The sequence below is a fragment of the Xiphophorus maculatus genome, chromosome 22, assembly GCF_002775205.1.
Source record: "Xiphophorus maculatus strain JP 163 A chromosome 22, X_maculatus-5.0-male, whole genome shotgun sequence".
In the NCBI taxonomy this organism is placed as follows: domain Eukaryota; kingdom Metazoa; phylum Chordata; class Actinopteri; order Cyprinodontiformes; family Poeciliidae; genus Xiphophorus; species Xiphophorus maculatus.
In genome coordinates, this window is record NC_036464.1 from 359,595 (window position 1) to 385,727 (window position 26,133).

At 37.5% G+C, this 26,133-nt stretch overlaps 1 protein-coding gene across 1 annotated transcript; it reads left to right on the forward strand.

The window, feature by feature from the left end:
• The first annotated feature begins 817 nt into the window (after window positions 1–817).
• inpp5f (inositol polyphosphate-5-phosphatase F) lies at window positions 818–25,180 on the forward strand. The gene is made up of 20 exons (XM_023326929.1): window positions 818–1,250; window positions 6,026–6,106; window positions 7,835–7,971; window positions 11,214–11,339; window positions 11,418–11,603; window positions 12,508–12,564; window positions 12,678–12,876; window positions 14,183–14,362; window positions 14,461–14,528; window positions 15,164–15,288; window positions 15,378–15,455; window positions 16,793–16,913; window positions 18,824–18,952; window positions 19,140–19,257; window positions 20,195–20,393; window positions 21,338–21,409; window positions 21,489–21,562; window positions 21,739–21,867; window positions 22,654–22,741; window positions 23,567–25,180. Exons 1-20 carry the CDS (start codon window positions 1,154–1,156, stop codon window positions 24,696–24,698), a joined length of 3,396 nt encoding a protein of 1,131 aa, XP_023182697.1. The 5' UTR covers window positions 818–1,153; the 3' UTR covers window positions 24,699–25,180.
• Window positions 25,181–26,133: the final 953 nt, after the last annotated feature.

A 26,133-nucleotide genomic window follows, 5' to 3' on the forward strand; every position in this document is an offset into this window, starting at 1 on the left:
GCTAATCAGCTGATTTCATTTAAAGGAACCCAGTCTGTCAACTCTTTTGCAGTTTTTTGTCAGGTCGTACAGAGAGATGTTGGAGTAGGGGATATCATCCTTAAAAGAGGTGCTACAGAGGTGCAAATCAGCTGTTCCCAACTGTAAAAACAATACCACGTTGCCATGGTTACACATCATAACAACACACATGATTGTTTGCCTGAAGCAGAGGACATTTATCACATGAAGAACTTTCAAGTGCAAGACTTATGTCTCTATTAGGTCAGCTGCTTTTCCCTGAGGAGGGTCGAGTCATGACTGAGAATATTTTCTGACCCTCAGTAACAAAACTATAAATAGAAAAATATCCAACAAGTACGCCTTGTTTGGACGCGATAGAGAGGAAAGCTGGTAATCTTTAAAAAGAAAACGTGAGGGTCAGATAAAATCAGACAGGAAGTTTATTTAGAAAATTTCTGAGAGTGAGCTCAAAATTTCAGATTTGTTCTAGGAAATTTTGACTTTTCAAATTCTGAAATTTCCAAGTTTTTTCTAAAGAATTTTTTTTAGATTAGTAAAGTTTTGATTTGTTGTTTTCAAGCAAACTTTCGACTTCGCAATCTAAGAAATGTTCTTGATTTCTCTGAAAAGTTTAACATTAATCTCAAAATTTATGATTTTGTTTAATGAGCAGAAATTTACTTTTTCCTATCTAAAATTGCACTGGTACATTTGTTCCAGGTGTGAACCATCTGAACCATCTGCTTCCTGCTGTACCTGTGCAGCGGTGATGACGTCAGGTCACGTGGTGTCGTTTGGAGCAGGAAACGTCGGTTACGTCCTGAACGGCGACACAGTTTCCCCACTCAGTGATGAGTATCTACCCCCCGGTATGACTGTGGGAAGGTTGCCTCCTCTCCTCCTGTCCACGGGAACTTTGAGTATCAGCATGTAGAGGCGGAATAACCAAATCCGGGTCGGATACAGCTGCTGTTAGCCGTGGACGCAGCTAGCCACCGTCTCTCGCTGGCGGTGGGGGAATAAAAAGAAACAAAAGCCGAGCTAACGGCGGCTAGGCTAGCTCCGTTGTTAACCTCGGAGCGGAGGAACCGCACCGGGTGGCGGAGACGCGCTTAAAGGCAGCGGGGTTTGCGTGAGAGTGGGGAAGAAAATGGAGCTGTTTCAGGCTAAAGACTATTACATTCTTCAGAGCGGGGACCAGGCGCTGTGGTGCAGCAGGAAGGACGGTAGCATGGCTGTCAGACCTGGTAGGTACCGATGACAGCTGCTGGAAACGGTTTCATTTACATTACTGATGACTTTTTATTCACAAATCCGCCCCTCATTCTCTCCTAACTCTGTCATCCGCTCTGAAACCTGATCGTTATCAGTGAATATGATCAAACTGACTGATGTGGGTCAAATAGAATTAAAAACACGCCGGTTTTATTCTTTTTATTGTCTGCTTTTGGACGCGCTTCTGTTGTAAATCATCGCCTGGCTGTTATTCAGGGAGCGCCAACACCCCAAACTGACTTCAAAGTTGTCAGCCTGCTTCTCAGGTTGCAGACCGAGGCTTGAATTTGACCGCTTAATCTAAACTGAACACCATGCAGGAATGTACAGGAGTAAATAAGAAGAACAACTCGCGTCCACGTAGAGGTGAGCGATATGGACTTTAGTTTTATCGCGATATTCTATGGCTCTATTGTGATAACGATAAAAGTCACGATAAGAGCTATTTATTACTACTTTTTTGGCTGTGACTACATGGCACAGCAATCGGACAGAATTACTGCCCTTGAAAAACGTTCCCATTTGTAATGCACTTCTTCAGGGCAACTGTCACTAACCTACAGTAACTGCAACTAATCATATTTTAAAATTCATTGATTTTCATTCATATTGCCATTGAAAAAAACTGTAGAAAATAGTTTAACAATCCCAACAGTACAGACAGGTTTAGGGGGGTTTAAACAGCATTACTTAGTAATTAGCAATAAATCATAATTGTTATTATTATAAGAAATTTATCATGATAAATGATAAACAATATGATTAATGCACTCCCCTACATCCAGGTATATATATCAGCTTTTACAGAAATTGGAAACACAGCAACTCAAAGCTGTAATTATAATATTTTATATTATTTCCACCAGAGTTGGATAGTAACTAGGTACATTGACTAGAATAACATTTTGGGGGGGGGGGAAATTACTTTTAGGCAGTTTTTGTTAGAGTTTCATAAGTTTTATATTGAACTTATATGAATTATTTTCATTTTGATCTTTAGAATACAAAATTTTTCACATAACTTCATATTTTGGTCTATCTGATGAGTTTAATTTAAATATTAAATGATTTATGTTTTGATGAATTGCTCACTATTTGAGTTACCTTTTTTACCAAATATTTTTTTACTTTTACTTGAGTAAAAATATAGTGTTGAGTACAATTTATGGGTTCTCTATCCACCTTAGATTTCTACACATAAATGGGATTTCTTTTTTTAAGAAGTTGAAAATATTTACTTTTAAATTCTGTCTTTGTTATCTTACCCTCTACATTACAAGTTTCAAGTATTCTTCAGTACAAGATTTTTTTCTACAGCTGTTTTATTGAACTTACACGACAAACCAGTTACTTATTTTTCTCCTTGCTGTCTGAAATTGAGAAATTGATTTCTATTTTAGCAAAGTTAAGATTGCCAAGACTTTTTAAAAGATACTTTCTTTAAATTCAGGAGTTAGACTAAGATTATTGTGCTTTAAAAGCAGTTAAGGAAAGCCCAGATAAGCTTGTCCCAATAAGCAATAATCAATGAATCGCATTATAAATTTAAATTGGCTTGATTATTTTATTTCCATTCTGATGATTAATGTATAGATAGTTTTTAGTTTACATAGACTTTATTGTAAATTTTAGTTGTCGTGTTTTATTTTAGATATTTAAAATATCTCCCTGTTCTAGTGTTAAGTGTTCTTTGCAAAATTAAAGTTTAGTTTTGACAGAGTGAAGGTGCATTATTATGCTATAACCAACATATTATGTGAAAATGGTTGTAATATAATAAAGTTATTGTTTATCGCAAAAATTTCTGAGACAATTTATCATCCAGTAAAATTAGTTTTCATGACTAATTTTTTTTAGTCATGAAAAAAATTAGTCATGATGATGATGACTGATCCCAGATGATGATGTCATGGATGTATATTAAAATTTCCAACATTTGAGGTAAATGTTGGTACATATGATGTATTTTAAGGCAACACCACAAACTCTCTGCTTCCTGGTGCGATATCATCAAAAAATACAAATTAGGTGACAAAGATGAGTGCAAAAGTGGAAACAGTCCTCATCTGTTTCCAGCATAATGGTTTTAATGTGCAAATAATTTGTTGCAAATCATTCTTTAATCAATATAAAATGAAACTAATTGGGAGCTCTTTTGACTACTGTCATTGGTATCTTCTTTGTTGTTTTCTTTTAATGTGATTTTTGTTGTTTTGCTTTATGTTTTCTTAAAATAATATTTAGTTTTTAAAATAATTTTGCTACATTTATCTGTCAGTCAGTGGGCGGAGCTACCGCTGTTTCTGTCGATAGGATTGGTTTAAAGGCTGATTAACCAATTAAATGCTGCAGTTTTTTCAATAAGCGGGAATGGCAGTGTAATTTAATTCACAGCTTAAATTAATTAAGCACTAAATTAATAATATGTAGTTCTTAGCCTATAATAGCTCAGGTAATTATTAACATTTATATAGTGATATATTTAATTATGTTTGATAGGGCGGGAAATATTGCAATAGATGATCAATATCAATAGATAATACATCTGATAGAAGATTCATTAATCAATATATGAAATGTCCACTGAACTCTGACCCAGAACCGCAGAGCATTCTGGGAGTTGTAACCTGTTGAGTAAATGTTACCATTCCTCATAACTGCTTAAAAATAAATTTTAAAAAGTGTAGAGTGAAACCTGGATAAAACCGGGAAGGTAATTTCAAATATTTAAAACAAAAAACCTCATCAATAATTATTAATACAAACGTTTGCATCGTGATGCGTTTTTCAGACATTTTTTGTCCAGCTCCAAATGACATGCATTTATTTATTTATAATTGTATTTTGAAAATAAAGAAAAATTATTGAGTGATTTATTTATTGTTGATTTTGTGGCTCTCTGTGTTCTAAGCTTAAATGATTGAAATCCTTAAATATGGAGATATTTATTCATATTTACTTAAATATGGAGATATTTATTCATATTTAGTTTTACCAAATAATACCGTAAAGCTCAAAATACATATACAAATATTTATATATGCCTTTAATTATTCGCAGACTTAAATACTTATGAAAACATTTACCTTTTGTTTAGTAAATATATTTTTTCCAGTTTGATTTCAATGAGAAATCAAGTTGTGACGCTTTTGTTGCTGTGTCTTTATGGGAGTTATAAATTCAGGGCTGCTGAAGCAAAAGAAAATGTTTTCCCTGAAGGCCCAGCACATTATCCCGTTGTGTCAGCTGTGCAGCCGGCCTGAACGGGGCTTTGGTTGCACCGCTGTTTCATTATTTAATTGGAAAAAGGGTTTCCACTCCTCGCCGAGTTTCCACTCCGCTTTGCTCTGCACAAACGGAGAAAGGACTTCCATGAAGGTCAGCTTTCCGAGGGGACTTTTTGTATGTTTTTTTCCTTTCTCTTGATCTGCAGTTCTTCCCTCCTCGTCTGGACATTTAGTTGGAACAGGAAGAGTTATTGTCTGAAGCTGATGTTTTCCACCTGTAGCCACACCCTCCATCTTTTGCCAGTTTCCTCATTCTCTAATCCAGACTTTTACTAATGTGGAGCATTCCAGTTTGTTTTCTCACTATGAACTGTCTCCACACTTAAAAAAAAGAAAGACTACGTTATTACAGTAAATTACAGTTTTACTTTTAGTTTTAAAGCTTGTTTTCCAACATCTTGTGTCAGAGCGTGATAGCTTCTGAAATATGTAAACCAACTCTTCCTGTTTCTGTTCATTCCCATCATTTTAAACAAGTCACACAACAGCGACTCATTTAATCCCTTTTCTGTTTAAACAACTCTTCATCTGTTGCTGGAATGGCAGGTTCTCACGCTCACACATCTCCAGAATAGGGCTGAAATGATTAGTCAGATTTATTGTGATTAACCGTAATTAATCGTGAGTAACTGTAATTAATCTTCATTAATTAATTATTGAAATAATTGGCAACTAAACTAAGGCCATTCGCTGATTAAAAAACAACATATTCAAAGCAGGAATTAAGCCAAAACTTTACAAAATAAAAATCCCTTCTTAAGAACTCGTGGCATAGGTTTAGCTTTAAAAAAATCTCTTATCAAGCAATTGTTTACCAATTATTAATCGATTAATCCCCCCAAATAACCAACCGATCAGCTGTGCACTGTATTGATGTCAAATATAAAAGGCTAGAAATAAATTTTAGCTGCAAATTCTAAAAAAATGCTACAAATGATCAAACGTTCACTAAAATAATGCTGTTATTGTAATTTAGGCAATAACGTTATTATTTTTCTTGTTTTAAAAGGAATTTATTTGTTTATTTTAATCTTTTAATGTATTTTTAACATTGTAAGATAGGCTCAAATGAAAAATCAGCAGAATGTGCTGGTTTTGAATGCGATTAATCAATTAAATCGTCCGAATATTTGATTAACAATCAGAATAATCAATTAATTTGTCAAAATAACAAATTAAAATAGTCAGAATAATCGAGGAATCATCAGAATAATTGATTATTTTGTCAGAATAATTGATTATTTTGTCAGAATAATTGATTATTTTGTCAGAATAATTGATTAATCATCACAACAAGTGATTGTTTGTCAAAATAACCGATTAATCATCAGAATAATCACTTAACTTTCAGAATAATTGATTACTGGAATAATCATTAGTCACATTCCTCCTCCAGAAACATGATTTTGTGTCTCAGTGTTGGGTCATTTGGTAACTGATGTTTTCTTCGGTGATTTCAGCCACAGACCTGCTGCTGGCCTGGAACCCGGTCTGCATGGGCCTGGTGGAGGGAGTCATCGGAAAGATACAGCTGCACACTGGTAGGTGGGGGGATGAAAACCGTTTCGGCTGGTTTTGGTTTGTCGCTGGCCCGTCTTTTTCCATGTGTGTTCAGGACAGTCGTGTCATCAGTGTTTGTCATGTTTGTCATGAGTAGAGGTGTTAGAAAATGTGCTGCTGTGTGAAGATGAGTAATCTGGGCTCTGGTTATGCAGGCCTCAGCATGTTAATCTTATCTTATTGACACCTTTAGTAAAGATTTCCAAAAAGCCTTAAACTTAATTAATCTTTTTGATCATTGTCTAATTGAGCCGTTTTGAACTCTAAAATTACATAAATTCTTGAGAAATGTAGAAAAATCCAACCTTTAATTTTAGTACATTTATTCAGTGGGGGGGGGATACCTGTGGCTGAACAGTTATTATTATTATTATTTAAAGCCTCTTTTATGAGCTCTGTTGTTAGTCTCATACAGACTGTATGTGCCTGTATGGTTAGTCTCATACAGAGAGACTCATCTTTTCTCTTCCAGTGACAAAATATTTTCAGATTTTTTTGCAGTCAACCAGAATTGTATTTAAACTTTCTTGGTATTAAAAAAAAAGTTTATATTGCCCTCAAAAGTTTTGGGCACCCTTCTTCTAATCTGCTAATAGAAAAGCACATTTTTTAGCTTTGTGCTTTAGCATTTTTGCTAACTTAGAAAAAGTTTAGCGAACTTAGCTTCCCCTAAATACATTTTTTCCAGCTAACTTCTAAAATGCTAATTAACTTTGCTGTTTTGTAAACTTTCAGTTGAATAAAGTTTGATATCTGTGTTAAAGTTTTGGTGACTTTAATTGTTCAGGTAGTTGGATGTTTATATTCATGCTCTTATTTTGAAGTGGGTGAAGACTGTTGGTTCCACTTCCTCTCCTCGCTGTCTTTCTATTTTCTTCCACTAAAAACAAAACAAAGACATATACATATACAGGAACAAAAAAAACACCTTGTCATCTGTTGTTTGTTTTAGTTCCAATTATTTTATAGGTTTTAATTATTGCTCTGACTTTCCAATATGAGGAAAAAATGCCACCATGTTGATAAATTTTGCAGAGGCGATATGTAGGGCTGAAACAGTTAATTGCGATTAATCGATTATTGAAATAATCTAGCAGATTAGTCAACAGGTTAGCCCACATGTTGATATTTTAGCTGCAAATGATCAGGCACTCTCTAAAGGAAGGCTGTGTTGGTTTATCTTGGGCAATAAAATGTCCACTTTCTTATCAAAAAGTAATTGAATTACTTATTTGTATCTTTTAATGTGTTTCTAAATAAAAAATCAGCAGAATGTGTCAATTTTGTTATCCGATTACTGTAATCACCAGAATAATCGATAAATTCTTCATGACTTTACTCAGAAGCTTGTATCTACTCTAACGACATGTTCGCTTTTCTTTCCCATTTTGATCACCTGCTTTTAAAAGTAAAATAAAGTAAATACAAGCTCCAAAAAATCATTGATCTAAATCGATTTAAATTGGATTATTTTTCTCAGTGTTTAAAGTGAGATTCTGTTTCTGCAGATAAAGATGGTTTTATCTTAAGGTTTTATTCCACATCTTTAATATGTGTTAAAAGTGCTTCATACAGACAAATCAGCATCATATAAATACATTTTTACCAGATGCGTCTCTGTTAATAGAAGCTGTGGCTTCACACCTTCGCGGTTCTGCACTAGTTGACCCAGTTCCCTCTGTCCTTTTGTTTTTCTCCCCTCTCTGCAGACCTTCCTCTCGGTCTCGTATTAATCCGCCAGAAAGCGCTGGTGGGTCAGTTACCGGGCGACCACAAGGTTTACAAGATCACCAAAATCGCCGTCATCCCCCTTTCTGATGAGGAGCCTCAGGAGCTGGAGCTGGAGGTAAATCACACACTCGTGGAAATCCCAGATTTCTCCTCAGAATACCGAACATGAGTCAGAGTGTGATTCATCCCTGAAGCTGCAAGTGGTGGGAAATTAGCTCTGGGTTGCTAAAAATAAAGCTCTACACCTGAAATGACATTCAAAAAATGACAACTAACATGCAGAACGGTGCTAAGATTTCAGTTTTTCAGGGAGGCTTCTTGGATGGTGAGACTGAATATTTTCAAGTGAGTAACAAACGGAGGAGGACGAGTAGAGCAGAAGCTTTTAGAGCCGTAGTTTGCTCCTGCACAGCAGAGTGGAAGTGATGTCTCGTCTTTTTCACGTAGAAATCCTGTAGTTCAGGGTGTCAAACTCATTTACATTGATAAAACCCATTAAACTGTCAAAATATTAATGAATAACTGGCTCTTTAAATTGAATAATATTGAACATCTTTTCACACTGATCAGTCCCTCCAAGATTTTATGATTGTTTTTGCATTTTTTTGCAATCAAAATCGCAATTTATTGTGCTAATTTAGAAATATTTGCAAGGAATTTTTCTTATATTTTTGTGCTAATATATGATGTTAAATGTGACTTTTTGTTGCTCATTGCATCAAAAATTTCACATCAAGTAAGGCTACAAAAAATAAGTTGATTTAAATCAACATAAGTTGATTTAAATCAACATATGTTGGTCTGTAACGTTTCCTTCCATTAGTTTTTCATGTAAATATATTTACTGGCTTGTAGAAAACCAATTTGGCAATCAATTGTGTTGTTTTAAACCAACCGCAGTTGGTATAAACAATGCTAAATTAAAATGTTTTGACCATTTTGTAAATGAAAATTTGCAGTAAAATCACAAAAAATGTGGAGATCTGTTGATTTTCCGAAATATTGGAGGGACTATTGATGTAATTTGGCGTCTAGAGGGCCACATAAAAAGCTATGGCGGGCCAGATTCGGCCCCCGGTCCTCGAGTTTGACACATGTTAAATTGGAACCAGAACAATAGCTTGTAAAATTATTCCTTCCCATTAAACTTTTCACATTTTGTCACATTACAACCAAAGACTTCAGTGAACTGCATCGTGATTTTTATGAACTCGGCCAACACAAGGTGGAGCGCAATCGTGACGTACAACAAAACCGATGCATGATTTTCAAAATAAAGCAGTGGCAGAGAGGCGCAAACACGTAGAAAACCATGAAACGAGCCGCAAACACAAGAATGATTAAAACTACAAAATCACACAAACACAAAAATATAACTGCAGCAGAAAAGAGCAGCAAACAAAAATGCTGTAATCACAGAAAACAGAAGCTAAATACAGAGCCCCCTAGTGGTAGTGGGGGAATTTTTGTTCTTTTTCATAAAAAGTATTTAATTCTCTCGCAAAATTATTGCACTCCTACGCAATAGTTTTGATTTCTATCATAGTAATGTAGTCGGTTCATGCGGCATCTTGAATCCTGAAAGTCTTTCTGTTATAATATAATGTTTTTGTAGTATTTTTACATATCTTAATATGCCACTACTGACATTTCTGAAGTTTTAAATCTTTTTCTTTAGAATACAAAGGCACCACAAATTTATGTGCAAAATACAAAAGTAAAACAGGTCAATCATTGGCCGTCTCTTTCTTTTCCTCCTAAGACATAAATAAAAACTTTATGTAAGAAAGAAAAAATGCATCCAAACTATGTGGAGTATTTTTGAGTTATTCTAACAGGGTAATAAAGTCAGGTTTGATTGTGTCTTTTTCATCTTGGTAGTCTGAATGTTTAATAAAGACCAGTTTTCATGCACAGTCCCATCTCCACCTTTAGCAAACAAACATGAACAGGCAGTTAATGGATCAATTTTCAACCAGTTTCTGCACCAGAGAGTTAAGACTGTAGACACACATTTTCACTGAGGCTCTTTAAAAGTTTACATATGTGCAGTTTTACATTGATATTTATCAACTGCATACAAAATAGAGCATTGTGTAATTTGTGCTAATTTACACAAAAGAAAAAATCTCCTCATATCCTGCAGGAGGCTCTGTTCCAGAAAAAACAAACAAACTTGCAATTGTCAAAAAATGCAAATCAAAAATGCTGCAACCACAGGAAATGGAGCAAAAGAGAAAATTCTGCCAACTGCAACAACAGCAAATATGAAACTCCCTCTACAAAATGGAAGTCCTCCAGGCCACTAGGGGGGGTCTGGGCAGTTAGTATTACCTGTGTAAAGATGCTGCTGTTCTATAATATTGTAAAAGACTGAGTGTTTGTAAAAGACATGAAATAAAGTGCATCTTTTCTGCCTCCAACTTTCTTCTGGACTTCCCATAAAATCATGACATCCAGTCTTTACGGGACTCCCTCTAGTGGTTTGGAGGATCTTCATTTTGTTTGGAAGGTTTCATACTTGCTGTTGTTTTTACTGTTTCCTACATTTTTCCATTTTTCCTTTGCATTTGTTTAGCTAACTGAATGATTTTGCTTCTATTTTCTGAGACTGCAGCATTTTTTATTTTTAGCATATTTTTTTCTGTCGCATTTGTTTTTTGTGTTTGGGAGAAATTTAAAGCAGATTTAGGTTATAAAACAACATCCCAAGCTTTTAACATCTCACATTGTCTGTTCAATTCATCATCTGAACATGGAAAAAGGATTTTAATTTACAATCCTGCCATTACAAGCCTTTAAACTCAATTTATGAAACCTCAAACCTCAGTACTGTGGTTGGGTTTTTAGCACAGTTGGATGACCTGCAGCACAATAATTAGTTGTTTTTTCTATAAATCTGACCTTTTATGTAGGAGTGTACTGCAACAACACAAAATCTTACCAAGTATTTTTGGTCTAGTTTCCAGTGAAAATAACTTGGTACAGTTGAAAAAAGACAAACTAACTGTTGCTGAAAAGTTACTTATAAGTTATTTTAATTGTACTAAGATATTTTCACTAGAATTTAGACCAAAAATGCTTAGGTTTTGTGTTTTTTCAGAGTGGTAGATTGTTGACAACGCATCAAAACGTCCTGATTATGTTTTTCCTCGAGTAACATGTAAAAGAAGGTGCTCCAGTTAGATAAAGCTGAAACCTAACATTTACTGAAGTGTGTGGTTTAACGTGACTAAACGAGAAAAACTTCCTACTTTAGTGAGTAATGGCAACTCTTTCCCCTTTAGCTCTTGTTTGCAGAGAGATGCTACCAGATCCCCTGAACTGAAAATAAGTGTTTTAATTAATTCCTCGCAGCTTTGCAAGAAGCATCATTTTGGAATCGACAAAACTGAGAAACCGACCCAGTCTCCAGATGAATCAAAGTTGATGAAAACTCTGAGTCAGATCAAATCCAACGTGTCTGTTCCCATCAAGAAGAAGGTATTTCTGCTCAAACTGACCTTTTACCTTCCTCATGTTCTGACCTTTGAGGCGTCTCATGCTGCTTCCTCTCTCCAGTATTCCCCTGCGTTACAGGTTAAGGAAAACAAAGAGAAGGAGCGCCTGGAGCGGCGGCTGTTAGACGAGCTCTACAAAATATTCATGGACTCAGACTCCTTCTACTACAGCATGACCTACGACCTGACCAACAGCGTGCAGCGGCAGGGAGACTCGGATAAGTCCAACTTGCCTCTGTGGAAACAGGTGGGAGAGAGACCTCACTGATTTCTAGTGGTGGGACTCCATAGAAATTTTAGGGCTGAAACGATTAATCGTTGACTAATTTAGTCATCGATTAATCGTTAACTGGAGAATACAGACTCAATAAAAGCATATTCAGAGCAGTAATGACCCCAAAACTGTAAAACAATATAAATATTTAACATTTCAGATTAAAAAAAAAAACTTTGTGCTGTAAATATGTTTTAGCCAAAACTTCTCAAGTGGCAGTTTTAGCTTCTCCTGGTTCAGATTTACTGAAGGAATGCTGTTATAGTATTTTAGGCAGTAACATGTTTATCTTATTATTTATTATTGTTTAATGTATTTTAAATTTTGTATAAAAGATATTTAAGTGGTTAAATAAAAATCTGTAGAATGTGCCATTTTCTAAAATCTGTATAATCGATTACTAAAATAATCGTCAGTTGCAGCAATAAAAAAATTTATAGAGGCAATTGCAGAGTCTGTATTTAAATTGCATCTAAATCAAAAACGGTTATTAAAAAATTTGCATCTTGACACCCTTGATAAAGATTTTCAAAAAGTCTTAAACTTAATTAATAATTTTTATTATTGCACAATTGAGCAGTTTTGAACTCTAAAATTACATACATTTTTGAAAAATTTAGAAAAATCCAACCTTTAATTTGAGTACATTTATTCAGTGTGGGGGATGCAGCTTTGTCGTCCATTACTGTTAGCGGATGTTGCTTGTGCGTCAGATTTACGGACCTACCAGAAACACAGCACAAAGGTTCCGGCTTAGGATTTTTGTATGCTTGAAGAGAAAGAGATTAATTGCATAGAAATATATGTAATTAAAGACTCTGTCCTATTAATTTGTTTAAATCCGTTTTCACTTTGACTGACTGTCTCTTTTTTTAAGGTGGACGACCGTTTCTTCTGGAACAAACACATGATCCAGGATCTTATCAATCTTCAGGTAACTAATACTTGAAGATTAAATCATAATCATCTATTATGATTCTGATTCTACTAAATGAATGTTTTTGAGCATTAACCTAAAAAAACCCCTGTGCATTAATTTCTCTCCAGGTCCCAGAGGTTGACTTGTGGGTTATTCCGATCATCCAAGGCTTCGTCCAGGTGGAGGAGCTGGTGGTGAACTACAACGAGACATCAGACGAAGAGCGCAGCAGCCCAGAGACTCCACCCAAGGAGATTATCTGCGTCGATGACATTCACCCTCGCTTCACCGTGGCGCTGATCTCCAGACGAAGTCGCCACCGCGCAGGTAGGCGTTCACACCAAGTCCTACCTGGACTCAGGAGAGCGTTGAGTTAACGCACTCTGTTGGCTGACTCTTTTTGTTGCAGCAGTTTAAGTTCATATATAAATAAAAAAAATTAAAAACCCAACCTTTCTTCTGATTACATTCATTCAGTGTGGGGTAATAATCCTGCAATAAGAAAAAAACTAAACTAAATCATTTGTGCCACATTTATTGACATAGTAATTCTTAAAAAACAGATGTAACTGAAGCAGACTTTTTAAATATTGGATCAAAGTGTTTGATTAAAAATCTGTAACTTTTGTTAATTTTCTTTTTTAAAGAGTCATGATTCAAAATGGGAATGAAAAAAAACATATCGTCCCATTGCTAAGGTTGGTAAAGGATCAGTGATGCTGTGGGCTGATCCCTCTTTCTCTCTGGATCTCAAACATTTTAAATATAAAGAAAACTGGAAGGTTGGTCTTACAACCAGACAATGGTCAAAACATATTTCCAAATCAGCACAGAAAGGGTTTATTAGACACAAAATCAGGATTAATCCACGCCCAACTCAGTCCATAGATCTAAGTTTTGTTGTAAACCTCTTGAGCTGAAGAGAAGAGGTCATGAATCCGGCCTGGCGAGATTGTGCAAAGAGGAACGGTCAAAGATCTCTATCTTTTTTGTGAAGTGCTGCAGCAGAAAACTAAACTTTTAGTTAAAATGTCGCTTATCAACATTGTTGGAGTACGCTTGCAGAATGCAAGATAAATTAATTTTAAAGTGATAAATTCACATTTTGCAATTTTTTTTGTACTTTCATTTTCGAGTGTTCTAAAAACACACCCATCTGATTTTTGACAATAAGTTTGGTTTTTTGGTAAAAACCTTCTGAATGTAATGTCACAAATCAGTGAAGCCCAGCCTGTTGCCTAGCAACCCCAGCAGAGTTCCGCCCGTTACCTAGCAACCTCAGCAGAGTTCTGGCACATTTGTTCAACTAGTTTTACAGCTGTATGGGATGTACAATGGCTGCGGGAAAAGGCAAGAGTTTTGCTGTTGCCTTGCCATCCAGAAACTTATAAGAGGCTCTAAAACAGCTCATTCTGAAAGTGAGCAGGCTAAAATTTGATTATCTAAGGATGATTTTGTACAAAAAAAGTAAAGAACATGTTTTGTGTAGCCCAGAGAGCTATCCTAACCTGCTCAAGGAAACATATTTAACAGTTTTAGACATTTCTACCAGGTGTGAAAGTGATTCTAGAGGGTGCTGTTCCTGAACTGTGATGAATGTGTGATGAAGATGAGAACTGGTCTTCTTTTAAAGGGATGCGGTACAAGCGCAGAGGTGTGGACACAGACGGCCATGTGGCGAACTACGTGGAGACGGAACAGCTGATCCACGTCCACAGCCACACGCTGTCCTTCGTCCAGACCCGGGGGTCGGTACCCGTCTTCTGGAGCCAGGCTGGGTATCGCTACAACCCCCGGCCACGCATCGAGAAAGGTCAGAGGAGCTGGGTTATCTGAGCCAGGGAGACGTTCACATTTAGGGGTTACGAAAATGTGTTCAGAAAATGTGACCTGCTCCTCTTTGTGTTTCAGGGGAGAATGAGACGATGCCTTACTTTGCTGCTCACTTTGAGAAGCAGCTTGAGCTTTACACAAAGCAGGTCAGTTTGACTCACAACAACGCAGAGATGTTTGAGGGTTTTCTGTGGTTACTAATATGAATTTAACTTTGTTGCCTCTATCTGTGGTTTTAAATTTTGAACCCTTTCCAGAAAATTGATTTTATTGCTTCCAATCTTGAATTTCTTGATATGTGGCATATTGAGATCATTTTGAGACCTACTTCATGCAGCCAAACTGGTTCTATTTAAGTGTTTTCTAGTTTCTTACTGAAGGATGTTTAATATATTGGCATCTATATCAATGTTTGTCTTTTTTTAATATATTGGTACCACTCCTAAAAGTAAAACTGAAGTGACAAAAAGTGTACCGAGATATATGCAAAAATAAAATATTCAATATTAATACTGTCTTGGGTTTTCCTGGAGAAATTGAACTCTACTTTTTTACTGGTTTAGATGGTGTTTTCTCCCTTAATAAATGAAACCACAATTTTACTGCTTTTTGTATTTATTTAGGTAATGTTATGTTTTTTTTTACATTTACCATTATCAGAAACTTGACTAAAGAGTGAAAAAAAAGTGAAAAAGAGAAGAAATCCCTATGGGAGCAAACACATTCACAGCCCTGCAGTTGTTTTCTTTAAATCACACGTTGCTTCGTTAATTTATTGCAGGTGATAATTAACTTGGTGGATCAGAATGGGCGGGAGAAGATAATCGGGGATGCGTATCTGAAGCAGGTCCTGCTGTACAACAACCCAAACCTCACTTACGTTTCCTTTGACTTCCACGAGCACTGGTAGGAAAAAACGCTGCGCCATGGCTTCGTACATTTTACACTACATTGGCTTCACTTCCTCTTTGTGCTTCTTACTTCCTGTTTCTCAGTCGTGGAATGAAGTTCGAAAACGTGCAGATACTGACAGATGCCATTTCTGACATCATCACTGACATGAAGTGGGCATGGTAAGTAGTGGCTCTGTCCAAAACAAATGCTGTTAACATGAACACTAAGGCATAGATGGTTTATTCATATTAACTATTTTAATGTTTGGTTAATCTCCATTTGAATTGATAGAGAACAATTCAATGCATTGCTTTTTACCGTTTGCAGAGTAGACAGAAACTACTGATTTGACCTAAAATAACAAAAAAATTGTTTAACTCACCATCACAACCACATATTTAAACTAAAATGGTAAATTTTTGGTACTTTTGTGGTAAAATGTGTTATTGTTGTAGAAATGACCATTTTCTGTTAAATCCCTCCAAATGGTTGTGAGGAAACATAGTTCTGCTCATAGACTTTAATGTTATTTGACTTTGAATCTCCTCATAAAGTCTGGATGTAAAAAGCAACTTTACATTGTCGTGTTAAACGCAAAAATTACTGTAAGAAGTTGAAAATTTCTTCAAATGGGCAGCAGACTTTACTCACACTCTTGGTTGAAAAGGTTTTCCAATACCTTGTTCTGTTCTTGAACCACGGCGTATTTTCAGCCCCTATTACTGTAAAGTCTTGGCCTCTTGCACCTGCTGCATGGCATCGCCATGGCAACGAGAAAATGTTGCATTACAGACTTTTCTCTGTAAAGTTTACAAATATCCTTCAAAATAAGACTCTTTAACTTTCATAGGCAGATATAATAAAGGGGAAAAAATTCCTAATGGTTTATAACAGGGATGAAAGATTGATTTATTTGTTATTTTTAAATTAAAGTTAATAGAAAATCCTCCAATTAAGAGATACAGTCTTGTATATGAGATTACTGCTATGGGTGTACATTGGCAATAAACTGTGTCTTTCAAAATAAAATCTTCAGTGTTTCAAAGTTATCTTATTGAAAAACTATGTTCCAAAAGAATAATGGAAGTAAAAGCAGTGAAGGAAAAAGGGATGATGATCACTTTTCAAAATACAGCTGGAGGACCAGAAAATAAAAGGTCAGATTTTAATTAGGGAAACTGGATAATTCCTGAAAAATAGATTTTAATTGGCCTTCCAGATGATTTAAAAAATAAAAGTCTTGATCTTTTAATGGGTTAGATTTTTAGGAAAGTTGTACAGTAATTCTTTGGGGCTCAAATGAACAACATTAATCTTAATTTGTTCTTGCCTTGTCCATATTATTATATATTTTTTTCTTTTTTGACATGACTAAACAAGTAAAGTTCATTTATGTTGGACCTTCAAGTGGCACCATCAGTATTTCTTGATACATTTTTTCTAATTTTCATTAATATCAGATAGAATTTGTGTTTCTATGAATGCGGTTAATTTCTAATGACTCTCCATCTGTCAGGGTGGACCAAGCTGGCGTCATCTGCAAGCAGGACGGGATCTTCCGGGTCAACTGTATGGACTGTCTCGACCGGACCAACGTGGTTCAAGCTGCCATTGCTCGAGTTGTGATGGAGCACCAGGTACGAGTTTATTACATATTTCATCCTTTTCTAGCGCCAAAACACCTACTGAGTTTTTAGCTGCATATAAACATTTCCATTATAGCACTAATTTGAACTAAAGCTATTTTAGTAGCAGAGGAAGTGAGTTGAGTTTTTTTCAAGTTGTATGGTTTATAACATACCACAAATATTACCTGAAACTGTTCAGTATCAGTCAGCTGGCTGAAAATAGGCTGAATATATTTCCCTTGTTTAGACGAACAACATTTTTCTGAATTATGAATTATGTTCTGTTGGAAAAACAAAAATATGGAGTGAAAACTAAGCAAACATATTACAAAATTCCTTGCAAATGTTTCTAAAGAGCACCACAAAATCATTGATTTTGACTGCAAAAAAAGACAAAACCTTGGGTTGACCAACTAACCTGGGGGAAGGGAAGAGAGAAACTATTGGGCTGTGGTTTGAAGCCGATGAGAAGAGTTTCTGTTCTGTTGCTGTTACATTTTAAGAAATGAGGTGAAGCACTCTCTTCAATGAGTTGCAATGAATAGTAGAGAAGTTTGGTCTAAATATACAGCTGGGTGTCATCTGCATAGCACTGAGCGCAACACTGTATATGCAGAAAATGAGACCAAGGAGGCGGATGTGGGTTAGATAAAAAATAGACCCGAGGACAGAGCCCTGTGGCACACCTGGCGTGGTTAGAAAGATTTCAGTCAAGATTTTAGTCAAGTAGTAGCAGAGAATCCAAATTATATTCTGCTTAACAACAACATAAGAACTGCCATAAAAGTTAGTTAATCTGCGTTTGTTTTATATTTGTGCGTGCCGTTGTAGGAAAATAGTTATAAATTACCTAAGTGTAATTGTGCTCATATATTTGTTCTTACAGCAGTAGCAATCATTGTTTCTTTTCTCTGTCAAATAAAAGCAATAAAATCAAGTTATATTGTTGTTTTAAACTTATTTTCTTCAAAGACTGTGAATCTGTGGTATTTTTATAAAAATATCTGAGAGTTTTAACAAATATATAAAGAATATTTTTCACAAATGTTACACACTGCAGCTCTAAACATTATTTCATTAAATAAATTTGATATTTTAAATCATTTGTTGGAAAACAAAGAGACAAATTAAGAGTTTCGTTCATAAATAAAACAAAATCAATCTTCCTCCATTACCACTACAAAGTATGATCACTATACTGAAACTTTTTTAGTTAAAAAGGGCAAAGCAACAAGCTTCTTGTTCTGATTAGCTACAGTGACAAGATGTTTACTACATTACATCATTGGTTCCCGTCGCCTAGCAACCAAATTCTAGTTCCACTGACAGATTATTTCACTTTTTCCCCAGTGGAACCAGTACTTTCTAATTTATATTGAGGAATTATTTACTTAGAAGTTGCTATATCTTGCTGATAAATTACTTGTAAGTTAGTTTTATCTTATTTCAAATGAACAAAGATATTTGCACTAAAAACTAAACAAAAAAAACTTGATAAAAGTTTTTGTTTTTCCAGTGCAGCATGTCATGACAGTTTGCTATTAACAGATAACCTGTAAAAAGATTGATCTGCTATTGGTGTCTGGCTGTTTTTGGTGCATTTCTTCATTTAGAGGCGGAAGGCGGGGCTTAACGCTGTCAATCAACCTTGTGCACCCGTTTTAAGATGTTTTAATGGTGAAGAAACAACTCACTATTACTGAAAAACTATATTATCGTCATCGGTAGCCTTACTAACGAGCTAAACTCAGGAAGAAGATGTTAGCACTCGGAAAAGGCAGAGGAACTTGATTTTCTTTTTTCACAGTTTGTCTCATAAAAACAGTTTCAACAAATATGTAAAAAAAAAAAATTAAAATTTTCATAAAGTTGCATTCTGCAGCTTTAAAGTTGTTTTCCACGTGTTTTCCTCCGTGCAGCTGAAGAAGCTGGGTGTGATGCCTCCGGAGCAGCCGCTGCCTCTGAAATGCTACCGGATTTATCAGGTCATGTGGGCCAACAACGGCGACACCATCAGCAAGCAGTACGCAGGAACAGCCGCCCTCAAGGTAGCACCGCTTCCACCTTAGCTAGCTTTGTTTAGCATCCAGTCTGTTTTCACACCAGCGACTCTGGAGCTTTTGACACGGCTGAGAAAAGGTTATGTCACTGTTGTTGTCACAGGCTGCGCTGTCCTAAGAGTGCAAATGAAGTGCGGTTGAAGCTTTAATTAACACCCTGTTTGTTCTGCTTTAGGGAGACTTCACGAGGACGGGGGAGAGGAAGCTGGCCGGCGTGATGAAGGACGGCGTGAACTCTGCCAACCGCTACTATCTCAACCGCTTCAGAGACGCTTACAGACAAGCAGTCATCGGTACGGGAGCTCTCAGAATGTTTTATGTGTTTGACCAGTATTTTTTTAATTTGACAGAAAAATCTGAAACCTGTCCGTCAGTTTGACAGATTACATGGTGCAGACAGCAATTTTAACTTTATGCACAGAGTAGATCGCGGCGGTAACTAAGTTACCTCTGATATCGACAGCGCAATCTAAACTTTGGCTGAAGTTTAACAATCCCACAGTTCATCCAGAACAAAGAAAACGCTTTGTTGTGTTTATTTATTGTTAAAATGGAGGAGTCGACATTCTACCTCGTTAAAAATAGAACGTAATGACTTAATTAGACTGTTAGAAGCGGCTCCGCCTTGTGCTGCTGGAGCTGCAGAGATTCAAGCCTTTCAATCAATCATCCCAGAAGATCTGCACTTGATTCATCCTGCGTTACAACAAGTGACAAAACGGAGCTGGAAGATGTCAAAGGAAGCTGGGAGAAGTTACGCTGCTTATTCAAACGGTTCTCTAAAAACAAAGCAGTAAAATCTTCAGTAAAATACGTCAGTTAAGGCTCGAGCCTCTAATTAAAGTTAATCAGTCGGGTTGGATCGGGCTCAGACTTAATGGACTCGGTCTGAATCGGGGTTAAGTTTTCTAGGTCCGATCTAAACTTTAGTGCAGATTTCTTGTCTAGATGTGAAACAGGAGGAAGTTGTGAGGCCGATTAATTTCATCGTTCTGTCTGTGGTTTTTGTCACGCAGAGAAAAAGTTTGATAAATTCATCTGCTTCATTAATCTGTGATGAAATTGTTTTTGAACTTGATGAATATAAATTAAACCGCATAAAAATTTAATCCAACAGAAAAGCCATGTCAATATCATTTAAAGATTTGCAGATTCAAGAATATTTTTGACGCCTCCTCTGATCGGATGTAATGGAAACCGTCTTTTTGGTGAATCTGCGGCTCCTTGCAGATCTGATGATGGGTTTGCCCGTGACGGAGGACCTTTACTCCATCTTCAGTAAGGAGAAGGAGCACGAGGAGAAGGAGAAGGAGAGCCAAAGAGGAGCGCAGGAGCAGGTGGGCCTGCTGCTGCAGACCTACATGCAGCTGCTGCTGCCGGACGACGAGACGTTTCACGGAGGCTGGGCGCTCATGAACTGCGACATGAGGTGAGGAGTCTGTTCTCCTGCAGAACTGCAGGAAACCAGATTTATCCGTTCATAAACAAAACAGCAAGAAGCTAATTTACATTATTATTAATACATCAATAATCAGTCAAAATCTATCAAAGTTGCAACTGAAGGAGGAAATTTCTTCTTATCAGGGAGTTTTGTATCAGATTTGTGTCAGAGTAAGAAAAGAAATATTAAGAGAATAAAGTTGAAATATTTAGAGGGTAAAATCATAATATTGCGAGAAAAAAGTTGCATGGAATAAAGTCGTAATAATATGAGAATAAATTTTTAATAATACGAAAACAAAGTTGCAAAAATACGAGAATAAAGATGTAATAATAACATGAGGATAAAGTCGTAACAAAAATCCCAAACTAAAGTTGTAGTAATATCACAATGAAGTTACTATAAGAAAATAAAGTGGTGATAATAATACGAGTCTAAATTCTTAATAAAACAAGAATAAAGTCAGATACTACGGGAATAAAGTCATAAAAATATAAAAACAAAGCTACAATAAATACAGGAAAGTCATAAAAATATGAGAATAAAGTTGCATTATTGCGAAAACAAAGTTGTAATGATACACAAATAAAGTCGTAATAACAATACAAGAATAAATTCTTAATTAAAATAGTATGACTGATACATAATACATATAAATAGTATGAAAACAAAGTTTTCATAATAAACTTTTATTATGTGAGCAGCTTAATAAGCTGAATCTGGTGAAAAGCATCTTTTATTAATGATGTTTACCTTTTTATAAAATAAACTAAACTAATGTTACCAGAATAAAGTCGTAATAACAAGAATAAAATGGTACAATAAAACTCACTCATATTAACAGAACCAGTTAGGAACCAGGTATAAAGATGCAGATCTGATGTGTTCACAGGAGCTCAGTCAGTGTTTTTATTTTTTTTTTTTTCCTGCAGCCTCATTGATGCAACCAACAAAGACGTGGATGTTCTGCTGCTCCTGTCAGATAAAGCCTACTACATCGCTTAGTGAGTCGGATCCTAACCTCACCTTCCGCTGTGTGCGCTGCGTCGGCTGACTAACACTTCCCTTTATTTTCTGTTTCAGCTACGACGACGAGGCGGATAAAGTCAACCAGTACCAGCGTCTCGACTTGGAGGGTTTGGAAAAAATTGAAATCGGTGAGGAGTTCAACTCAAAGGAGAAGTCCGTTCGCATTCACTGAGTCACCCAACACTTCCTGAAAGTGTTCTCAGTAACCTTTTAGCAACATCCTCACTGAATATGATTCATGCAGTGACAGCAGATTATTAAAAAAAAAAAACAGAAAAAAATGGATGTGATTGGGTTTGTGCAGGTCCGGAGCCCACTCTGTTCGGGAAGCCGAAGTTCTGCTGCATGCGTTTGCACTATAGGAGTCAAGAAACCAGTGGCTACTTCCACACTCTGAGGGCGGCGACGCGCAATCCGGAGGACGACGGGAAAGGTAAGGAAGCAGAGGAGAAGAAAAATGATCTTCTTTGGTTTCATTTTGGACTGTTTCAAGATCATAAATGTCCTCAAAAGGCCGGTGGTGGAAGGATTTAATGATAAAACTCATTGAAGAAACGGCTAAATGTATGAATAAATGGCTGTTTTTACATTTGGTGATTAGGCCTGTCACAATAATCAATAAATCAATTAACTGCATGATAAAACAAACTCACTACTGGCATAATTTATTGTTTTTGTCTTTCTACCAAAAATTGGATGATAAAAGTTCTCAGTTTGGTGTTTTGGTTTCAACTTGCCATTTTTAAGAATATTTCTGTTTGAGAGATTTCATAATTCATCTTATTTGTTGCCTTATTTATTTATTTTAGATTTTTTTTAAATGTCTTCCAGTTCCAGTGTTAAATATTCATCAAACTTTAAAGTTTACTGATTTTTGAGAATGTGTTCTTGCATTATTATCATAATATTACTTAAAAATTGTCTCAAATCAACGATATTATCTTTTATCGCAATAACTTCTGGAACAATTTATCATCCAGCATAATTGTCATGACGGACCTGTTGGTGATCACTACTTAACGTTAAATAAAATTGAACGTATTTTCAAATTGTTTTAATTTGGCAAAAGTGATTTGATTTAATTAGTAATATAATGTCATGTTAGAGGGCCACAGAAGAAGTTATGGCGGGCCAGATTTGGCCCCCGGGCCCTGACTTTGACACCTATGTTCTGAGGTGTCAAACATGAAGTGACGACTTGCGCTGCAACGTTTTTCAGATACGCTGCAGTGCATCGCTGAGATGCTCCGCATAACGAAGCAAGCCTCCGGGCTGGACCTGCTCGTCGTCGAGAAGAAGCTGGAGAGGCGAGTATGAAGCAGTGCTAAAGTATTCATACCAGTTCTGTTGCATGTTGTTATTTACAAACACAAACTTCACTATATTCTCCCACCTGATAATCAAGTAGATTCAGTTCTATTAAGGGCCAAAGTTGCAACATTTGTTGCATTGGTAAATGACTCAGTGCTTTCTCACTGCACTGAGTCAAATGAACCAAACTAATTGAAAAACCTGTTCCCCTCCTCGCCTGTGGGGGCGCTACACCAAGAACCACTGATGGAAACAATACAAAAGCCTCAGAAGAAGACAATGAACACAACTTCCTTCTTCACAAATGTAAACAAAAATAGAGTAGTGTCAGATTTTAGTGGTTGTAGGGTTTTTCTTTTGTTGAGCCATTTCTTCTGCTACTGCTGGACTAGTGTGTTTGTTTTAGTAGTTTTTACCCAGAATGCCGTGTGCTGTAATCCACGTCCTGGTATAGACTCAGTTAGATTGGGGACAAAAATTGGAACAAGCGTTAAATTTTCAGCTGCTGTGGTTCACGTTCACGTTGCTTTGTGTCAATGCAAACTAATAAAAAACCTGTTCCCCTCCTCGCCTGTGGGGGCGCTGCACCAAGAACCACTGAAGGAAACAATACAAAAGCCTCAGAAGAAGACAATGAACACTACTTCCTTCTTGAAATGTAAACAAAACTGGAGTAGCATGTACAGCCTTTGTTTATTTACTGCTGTGAATAAGTTTTCTAATAAGCAAGTTGTGGTTTTTAGAGTCTGTGTACTTCAGTTATCAATAATCACAATGAATCATTTCAGTCCAGTAATTTTGGCGTTTCGTCCGTGTTGCAGGCGCCAGAGTAAACCTCATGAGGACATCATGGGGATCCAGAACAAGCCTGCAGGTCAGGCAGCGGGCAGCTCTGGACTCGCTCAGGGGAAAAGCTTCCTCCTCAACAAGTTCTCCTCCCTCAACCAGAAGGTGAAGCAGACCAAGACCAACGTCAACATCGGCCCCTTCAAGCCGCTCGGCAAGCTGGGGAACTTCTCCAAACCCGACGTGACGGTTAACTTCCTCAAGCCCACCATGCACGTCAACCTGTGGAAGTCGGACAGCAGCCTGGAGACGTCGAACGGAAACCCCGTTGCCGCCACTCTCGGCGTCCGGGGTGACGAGCGCTACGAAAACGACTCGGACTCCGACTCGTACAATTCCGAACCCGAGCACCCGTGCTCCGGCTCCTTCGACAAGGTAGACTACGTCCTGCCTAGCTGTGGCATCGTGGCATCGAACCCGCGACTAGGCAGCCGCTCGCAGTCCATCGGCAGCGGCGAACTCAACATTCCGTCTGTGATCCACGTCACCGGCTGCCAAGATGACGTCTCTGACATCAACGACAAGTCGCCCGGCGCCGCGTCGCTGGCGGAAGAAGCGCTGCTGATCGACTTCGGGACACCCATCGACGCCTACTGCCAGCAGTTCGTTCAGGACGCCCAGACCAAACCAGTGGAGGTGTTTGGTGAGCTGCCGGCGTCCAGGGTCGCGCCGCTGCCGCAGAAGAAGAAAACCCCCGCAGACTCTGAGCAATCCAACCTGCAGACCCAGAACCAGGACGCCCAGCTGCCCCGACCGTCCCAGCTGGACGTCCAGACCTCTACCTCCGGTTCCAACCTGCTGTCCGTCCAGCGGCCCAGCTCGGCGGCGTCTGGCGGCTCCCAGAAGAGCCTCGGCTCCCTGATGGAGGGCAGCCTCGGACCGTCGCCCGCCGACAGCAACGGCAGCCGCGTCGTGTCGCCGTTCGCTAAGATCCGCAGCTCCATGGTGCAGGTGGCCAGCCTGACGCAGGCGGGGCTCACGCAGGGCCTCAACTACGCCGTGGCGAAGGTCCAGAAAAGCCCCGACCCGGACGCTGTGAGCGACGCTCAGGAGAGCGATCTGAAGGCAATGTTCACACAGTGCCAGACGAGGATCATCCAGATCTAAAGCGCCGTTTCTCTCCTTCCTGTAGCAGGATTTTCTGGTCATCTTGGAACCTCCAGTGTGGTAGCATCAGCAGAAGCTTGCACACAGTCATTATTAGGCCAATAAATGTGCTCTTAGATTCGCTCATAAAGCTACAGTATGCAACTTTTACAAAAATATTTTTTTAAAACAAAATCTTACCCAGTATTTTGGTCTAGATTCTAGTACAAGTATCTTAGTACACTAGAAATAAGAAAACTAACTTACAAGTAACTTTTCAACAAGAAATATGAGCTTGATCCTTTATGTTGATGAAAGTTTTAGTTCCACTGGCAGATTATTTCACAATCGTTTCCTAGCAACGCCTGCCAATCACTGAGCCGTCGCCTGGCAACCGAGTTCTAGTTCCACATAACAAGACGTTTTTTCGATGCTAAAACTGAAATAATTTGCTGGAGGAGCTGGTACCTTTTCATCAATATTAAGGAATTATTGTCTTAAAACAAGTTCTTATATCTTGCTGAAAAGTTACTTGTAAGTTAGTTTTGTTTAATTTCAAGTGAACTTTGATATTTACATTAGAAATTAGACCAAAAACACTTTATAAAAAACATGTTGTGACAGATAATCTGTGAAAACATTGATTTCCTCCACCTCCTCCCTGAGCTAGTCCTGCTGTCTGAAGAAATTCACCGCTCCAGACCAAAAACAACCAATCAGAGCCAGGAGGAGGGGCTTAGCGCTGTCACTCAAGCTTGTGAGCGCATTGCTAAATGTGCTAATGTTGAAGGAACAACTTACCGCTACAGGAAAACCGTCTGCCCACCATCATCGATGGCCATGCTAACTAGCTTTAGCATCCATGGCAGGCTATGTTGTGGTGAACTACCTGTGGAGTGATTAACAGCGCTAAGACCCGCCTCCTGGCTCTGATTGGTTGTTTCTAGTTAGCATTGGGAGAAGGCAGAGGAGCTTGATTTTTTTATTTACAGATTATCTGTCTCATAGTGTCACAACATGGTGACAATTTACATTAAAAAGTAGGGGTTTTTTTATGAAAGTTTCAAACTGCAGCTTTAAATGAGCCTTACCACTCCCTCCCATCATGACAGCGACCATGTTTACATGCACACAAGTACGGATTTCCTACTTTTTGTTGTTGTTTGAGCACTGATTTTGTTTTTCCATGCCACCTTGCACACTGAAAAATATTAATATATGTCCTCCTGTATGGCTTATTGGTGCCTCACAGTGGAGATTGCTATGTTGTTAGCGTACCAGCTGGATTTAGAAATAGAATAATTACAAGGTTACGTTTTTTTTTTTGTATGTTTGGAAATGAGCAGAAACTGGGATTAGCAAACATTCCATCCAAATCCTTAAACATCCCATAATAGGCATGGGTCTGTATGAGGTGTGATAACCTTGAAGGAAAAAAACAACAAATATTCAAAAT

What these genes read in the sequence shown, in the direction of transcription:
- inpp5f (XM_023326929.1), top strand. Translation starts at nt 1,154, where the DNA reads ATGGAGCTGTTTCAGGCTAAAGACTATTACATTCTTCAGAGCGGGGAC. An exon ending in TAGCATGGCTGTCAGACCTG is followed by an intron (nt 1,251 to 6,025) that starts GTAGGTACCGAT and finishes CGGTGATTTCAG; the next exon opens with CCACAGACCTGCTGCTGGCC. An exon ending in CTCATGAACTGCGACATGAG is followed by an intron (nt 20,394 to 21,337) that starts GTGAGGAGTCTG and finishes TTTTTCCTGCAG; the next exon opens with CCTCATTGATGCAACCAACA.